The sequence below is a fragment of the Gekko japonicus genome, unplaced genomic scaffold (genome assembly GCF_001447785.1).
Source record: "Gekko japonicus isolate JY-2015 unplaced genomic scaffold, Gekko_japonicus_V1.1 scaffold719, whole genome shotgun sequence".
Classification (NCBI taxonomy): domain Eukaryota; kingdom Metazoa; phylum Chordata; class Lepidosauria; order Squamata; family Gekkonidae; genus Gekko; species Gekko japonicus.
The window spans coordinates 685,400-692,385 of NW_015175991.1; the positions used below are offsets into that span (position 1 = coordinate 685,400).

Below are 6,986 nucleotides of genomic sequence, written 5' to 3' on the forward strand. Positions count from 1 at the left end.
GGCCGCCCTGAGGCGGAGGCGGAGGCGGCGGCGGCTCCTTGACCTTGCTGGCCCGCTCGCCCCGAGAAGGCGGCGGCGGCGGCTCCTTGCCCTCCCTCCCTGCCGGCTGGCTCGCTCGCTCTGAGGAGGCGGCGCAGCGGCGGCGGCGAGGCCAGCTGCAGAGCGTCTCCTGCGCATGCGCAGGAGACGCTCTTGCACTTTCGGGGGGATTTAAACATCCCCCCGAAATTTTTTTTAACTTTTTTTATTTTTGTGCACACGTGGGGACTGGCCCACGTGTGCACAAACCTCCCCTCCCCCCCAGCTGCCCCCTCCGTGCTGATTTAGCGATCCGCACGGAGGGGGCAAGTTGGCTATTAGATATATAGATTTGCCAGTTTTGAAGTGTTTGATCTATGAGTATCCAAGGCTTTGTGGATTGCATGAGCACAAGAGAGGAATGTTTTCTTTTTCCACAAATCAGAGATCATATAAAAGGGGAAAGTTTTCTAAGTGTGAAACTCCTCTTGGCTAGCTTTTAAGAGTATCACAAATTTTGTTTTGTCTTATTTAGAAACAGGAGGCATCTGTATTGCACCTCGTCCTTCAAACCCAGGAGCTGAGATCCTTCCAGCCATGGCCATGAGACCCTTGTTCGGCATCAGTCCGTCCCTTATGGATGACAAGGTACGTTTTATTTTTCAGCTCGTAGGAATTTTTTAAATTGGAGAAAAATGTTAAAAATCCCCCCCTCACACACACTAGTCAGAGCCACAAGTTGAAATGTGACCTAGGACAGAATTTTATGATAAAATAAAGTAGAATCTTACAGCTGAAGTCTTCTTACATATGACTGTATGAAGCAGCCTTATACGAAGTCAGAACATTGGTAGATGTAGTTCACTGTTATCTACTCTGCCTGGCAACAGCTATCTGTGGTCTCAGACAGAGGAAAGTCTTTAACAGAGATCCTTTCAATTCTGGTGCGGGGGTGGGGAGGGATTTGATTCTGAGCCCTTCAGCACGCAAAGTGTGCACTCACTCATTCAGCCATAGTGCCTCATGATCAGGACTGGATTAAGAGCTATCTTCAGCCTCATTGTGCAATAGTTTATTTCTCCATCAGGGAAATGTCTTAAGACAGAATGATGTCTCTGGAGCTCTCTGCATCTCTCAGGCTTGGCCAGGAATGGCAAGGACCATTTACAATGACCACCAGAGATTCCTGGAGACCTACCTGATGCCTTATCCAGGTACAGCCTTGTGGGAAAGGGGAGGGGTGAGAACATTGTGTTGCTATGGTTGTGGGTTAGCAGGCAGGATTCTTCTGGCTTTATGTATGGAAGGGCTTCTGGAACCAGAACAAGGATTGAAATGCAGCTCATTATACTCAGTTACTTATTGTACAACAGACCTATTCTGAATCACTTATGTTCCCTCTCTTCTATGTGCGCCCAGAAAGGAAAACAATCTTTCTTTTCATTTGCCTAGTTAGAAATTCAGGTGCTTGAGGCAGTGACCTCCCTCTGCAACTGCATAATGGAAAAGACCCTTTTAATTATTGGCACAGCTCCTTCAATGTCCACAGTACTTGACAGACTACAAGAAGGCAGATCCCTGCTCTGAGGAGTTCACAATCTAAAGTTGTGATCAATGGAAAGGATTTGAAGGTGGGAAGAAACACGGGGAAAGTGTCTGTGTTCTGGTTTCTTATGGTTAGGCTTCCTGTACAGAAGGGAAGGAGCACAAGGCCTTCACAGTGAGCTCTGAAAAAGAATTTGAAGGAAGACAGGTGGCACAGCACAAACATCCTGGGGGAAAGTCCCAGGTGTAAAAGGCAGCTAGGGAGAAAGGGCAAGCGGGATACCCTCAGATGAACGAGGGTGGCAGAGCTGGAAGAGTGAAAGTCTTGAGTGAAGATACGACAGCAGAGGGTCAAGGAGGTATGCAGGAATCTGAAGGTAGGGATGAGGAGTTTGCACTGTGTCTGGGAACAAACAGGAAGTCTGTGTGGAGATTTAAGAACTACAGCAGTGGTCAGAATAATAAGGTGAGTGATTTGAGCTGCAAAGTGAGATGAGGAGGTTGAGGTTCAGTGGCAGAAGACCAGTGAAAAGGGGGTTGCAGTAGTCAAAGTGAAAAATGATCAGAATGCAAACTGGTTTTCAACAAGTGGACATAAGTGACTCAAAATAGGTCTGCTGTACAATAAGTAACTGAGTATAATGAGCTGCATTTCAATCCTTGTTCTGGTTCCACGAGCCCTTGCATACATAAAGCCACTTGAAGGAGGAATACCTGGTCCATAAGAATTCTGATTTGGTTTGTCTTCCTCAGGCATTAGTATTTGTGTAGATACAGACAGAGGCCAGCAAACAGGAGGCAGTGAGCATACTATGACGTGTAAATACATAAATACCATTTTATAGGGAGGGAGGCTGGTCTCTTTCCATTATAAGGGGAAAATCATGGGTTGGCACTTGGGAGTATTTTTACAATAGCTTCAGTATCTACCATTTATTTAGCACAAGGGCTTAAAGATGTTCTGCTTTCAGGGAAGATTTTCCAGTTGGTTTGGTTGTGAAGGAGACATTTCAAGTCTGCTGTTACATGTCAGAGGATTCCTGAGCATATTTCATGTTGAGGACACTCACTTTGGCCTAATTCCTGCATACAGCAGCTAAAGTGGTAATTCTGAGTCTGGACTTTCCCCCTTCAGACTGCTCAAGTGACTGAATGCCCTACAAAAAGATTCACTGTACACAGAATACCATATATGAGAGTGAAGAGATTTAGCTGAGACTTCTCCTCTGTGATATCCAGGTTCAAGTCCCCTATTCTGCCTCTCTCACACCACAGCCTAACCAACTTCACAGGACACTCACTTTGGCCTAATTCCTGCATACAGCAGCTAAAGTGGTAATTCTGAGTCTGGACTTTCCCCCTTCAGACTGCTCAAGTGACTGAATGCCCTACAAAAAGATTCACTGTACACAGAATACCATATATGAGAGTGAAGAGATTTAGCTGAGACTTCTCCTCTGTGATATCCAGGTTCAAGTCCCCTATTCTGCCTCTCTCACACCACAGCCTAACCAACTTCACAGGCTTTTTGTGAAGGTAAAATGGAGAAGAAAGCAATGTAAGTTGCTTTGGGTCCACACTGGGAAGAATGGTGGGTCATAAATGAAGTAACTAAATCCTAATGTACTTCATAGGGTTGTTGTGAAGGAGGCAGGGAGGCTGATGTTGTAAGCAGCGTTCCCTCTAAGGTGAGTCAGTGTGAGCCAGCTTTCAGTTTTTTTAGCCTCTGACTCACACATTTTTGTCTTAGCTCAGGAAGGGATGGCTCCAGAACAAACTAATTTATGCAGTAGCCAAATTGCTCGCTCACAACTTTAATGCCAGTAGCTCACAAAGTAGAATTTTTGCTTACAAGACTCCACAGCTTAGAGGGAGCATTGGTTGTAAGCTACTTTGAGTCTCCACTGAAGATAAAGCAGGGTATAAATATAGAAACAAACAAACCATGGTTAATGCACCAGAGAGCAGACTACATCTTCCTGTTCCATGAAGCCGTAGATTGCAGAGGACGTTCTGTCTGAAGAACAGGCTGTTTCTTAATGAAGCTTATCTCCTCTTTAAGGATCTCTGATAACCTTCTGAGGAATGCTGAGGTACCACAGAAAAGTTTGAAAACCACTGCAGTAAATCACTAAAGTACAACTGTTGGCTTACTTTGATCACTCTAGGATATTTCTACACTGGGGATGGAGTGTATCGGACAAGCAAAGGGTATTACCAGTTGACAGGTCGCCTGGATGATGTCATCAATATCAGTGGGCACAGGCTGGGCACTGCTGAGATAGAAGATGTTGTGGTAAGGCTGGGGCAGATCCATAGAATTCAGCAGATGACACAGAACCTTCCACTGTCATAGAAGTCGCTGTAGAACCCCAGCAGTAGTCTAAGCAAATGGGCAAATTTTATGACTTGGTAGTTACCACTAGCTGGGTGGGTGCCTATGCTGTCTCCTGTTGTGGTTACATGGCTTCTCTCTCTCAGTGCTCCTTCTGCAGTAATTTGGGAAAGAACAGCCTCTTAGCCACTGTGAAACCATTTCAGATACAGAAGTACGTAAATCAACTTTGGCATTTTAAAAAATAACTAAATAGTGAATTCTGATTTTCACTTGCAGAATTTTCTTGATGTGTAATTAGGAATATTTTGAATGCAGAATATATTGGGCCTGAGAAATATAAAACATCCTCTGGAGGCAAAATGTACCTGTGACACTTTTGCAGATATGAGTGTACAGGAACCTCAGAGAATCAACTAAGAATTTACTGTAGTCAGTTCAGGGAGTCCATGAAGGTATGCTACAAGGCAGAGCATCTAGGAAGGCACTGAAGGTCATCTGTTCGAGCAATTTTTGTGGGAGATGCCACAGCAGTGGGGACTAGCATTACAAACAGTCATGTTTTTTCCTCCTTTCAATTATCCCACACTGGTTTTCCAAAGTCCCTTATAGGACTCATTACTTAGGTGTCTTCTCCCTCATAAGCTTTCCAGGCTGTGTGGTTTCAGTGTGGGAATTTGGCCCACACAGTTGTCCTGTAGAACAAGATACTAGGACATGTTTTGGTTCCAGTCTGCCAGTGCCTAATGTATTAATAGAATTTGTAAAAAAAGGGTTGAACTGTCAGGGCCTTTCTATTCTATTCCTTTTCTTTTGACTACACCAAGATAAGTGAGCTACAAGTTTATGCCAGCCTATCAGGATCCCTGAAGAAAAACAACAAAACTGTTTTGTGTTCCAGAATACCCATTGTGCTGTGGCAGAGTCAGCTGTGATTGGGTGTCCTCATGAGATCAAAGGAGAAGGTGAGAGCCTGACTGTGATTGCAATCCTAAGCACATTTACCAGGGATAAGCCAGCTGAGCTCAAGGGGGACATGCTTTGGAATATGCTTTGAGTTGCATTGTTGGTCTAGTTAGGCTGCTTCTTGTGGGCTCCACCTCCACTGGGAACTGCAACGTGAGAGAGTTCTCCTGTGGAATATTGGCTTGCGTATTCTACATCCACTCCAGACACAGAAGGGAAGGATCAACTCATCCCACTGAGCTAGCAGGCTCTTTAGAACAGGAGCTGGTGCCTGGTTATACCCATGGCTAGAGGCGTTGAAGGAACTGGCTGTTTTTAGACAAACAGTAGGCGTGGAGAAGGATGATGAGAGAAAGACAGCAGGTAGGCAGGCAGCTTTTAAAGCCCATTTTGAGTCAGGAAAACAGCGGGGTGGGGCGTGAAGCCTCTTTTCCATTCCATGGCCTCAGTCCAAACTGGGACCCTGAGGTGCTTGGGAACTTCACTTGCAGGAGCTGATCTGTCGGGTGTTTTCCACTGCTTTCACTTTGCATGTCCTTTGGGTTTTCTTTTTCATTCTGCATTGATTTTCCTCCCTTCAGTGCTCAGTTCGCTTGCTGGTCGCCATTTCCCCTGGTTTTCTGAGAGTACTTTTGTGCCAATTTCCCCCTTGTTCAGCTTCCAAGCCAAAGGTACATACAGATTCCCTCAGGTTCCCCACCACCACCCTTTTGGCACCCCTTGAAGCAGTGTTCCCTCTAAGCTGAGTTAGTATGAGCTAGCTCACAGTTTTTTAGCCTCCAGCTCACAGATTTTTGTCTTGGCTCAGGAAGGACGGCTCCAGAGCAAACTTAATTTATGCAGCGGCCAAATTGCTCGCTCACAACTTTAATGCCAGTAGCTCAAAAAGCAGAATTTTTGCTCACGAGACTCTACAGTTTAGAGGGAACACTGCCTTGAAGGTCACTCCCCCACTCACATTGAGGCTGATCTGCCCACTCTGCACCTTCCGCCATCCTCCCCCCTTCATCAGTGTACAAGCTCCGCTAATTACTTTTCGCCTCATTGTTTCAAATTTTAATTTTTTTCCACAAGCGGCATGAGTGTCAGCAAGCTGCCATGGTGTTCTGTGTTACTTGTATCTTTGTACAGTTGCTCACCCCCCCCCCCCTGCCTGTTCGCCAGTATTTTATTTTGCTGTAATGCCTAAGCCAAACAACTGGAGGATGTATTGGGGGAGTTCGCTTCACTGCCAGCTTGTTGCTTTTAGAGCCTGGGAACTGCACCTGTGTTATGTCTGGAGTTAGCCTGGTTCTCAGGGAATGAGCGCGAAACCGTTTTCGTTCACCCGCCAGCGGGAAAGTGACCCATTGGTTCTGTACCTGTTTCAAATCCCTTTATTATGCTTGCCCTAACCGTTTGTAGTCAGTTCTAACAAAGAACGTGTTTGAGTGTCTTTCCAATGCTTTGAAATAAATTTTGCTTTTCTTGAAAACATGGATTTATTCTCGATGCTTGGGGATCCAACATATTGTTAGAACTCTCATCGTTCCTGTCGTCCCGAGTCTGGCGAGATCATGAGCGGGGCAGAGGGAACCACACCTAACACGGAGGGGGACGCGGGATCGGTCCCAACGACCTCCACAACGTTGATCACCACGACGGCCGCATCTTCGTTGGGTGCGGTGGGGGGAACGATTCCCCGGCTACCTGCATACTTGTCTTGGCCGCCTCCGACCCCTTCGCAATGGGGCCCGCGGCAGACACCAATGCAGGAGGATTGGACTTTGTATAATGCCAAGGGCACCAGGGAGGTTTACTCCCGCCGAGGCAGTGGACTTCGAGAGAGTCTGTTCGACAAAGGACTAGTTCCCGATGCGGAGAAGCCGGCTGTTGCCGGGAAGTACCGGACGATCCTCCGTGACACTGAGGATTGGATGTATGAACCATTTGGAGAGGGAGCATCGGCGCCTCCAAGTGAAGGGGACTATGAGCCACCTCCGGGATACCGACCTGGGGAACAAATCCCGGAGGAGGAGACTGGTGAGCACCTCAACGAGCTAGAGCAGTCGGTGAGGGACCTGATGAGAACTGTGCATGATGTGATGGAAGCCCTACCGGGGATGATGGACATTCGCATGGC

The 6,986-nt window shown here is 46.7% G+C and overlaps 1 protein-coding gene across 1 annotated transcript in view; it reads left to right on the plus strand.

Moving 5' to 3' along the window:
- LOC107123182 (acetyl-coenzyme A synthetase 2-like, mitochondrial) overlaps positions 1-6,986 on the plus strand; it is a 40,746-nt gene that overhangs the window by 22,415 nt on the left and 11,345 nt on the right. The window contains exons 9-12 of the mRNA XM_015426369.1: positions 554-666; positions 1,106-1,232; positions 3,732-3,859; positions 4,800-4,863. Of these exons, the coding sequence (XP_015281855.1) occupies positions 554-666; positions 1,106-1,232; positions 3,732-3,859; positions 4,800-4,863 (432 nt within the window). The remainder of the gene's footprint in view (positions 1-553; positions 667-1,105; positions 1,233-3,731; positions 3,860-4,799; positions 4,864-6,986) is intronic.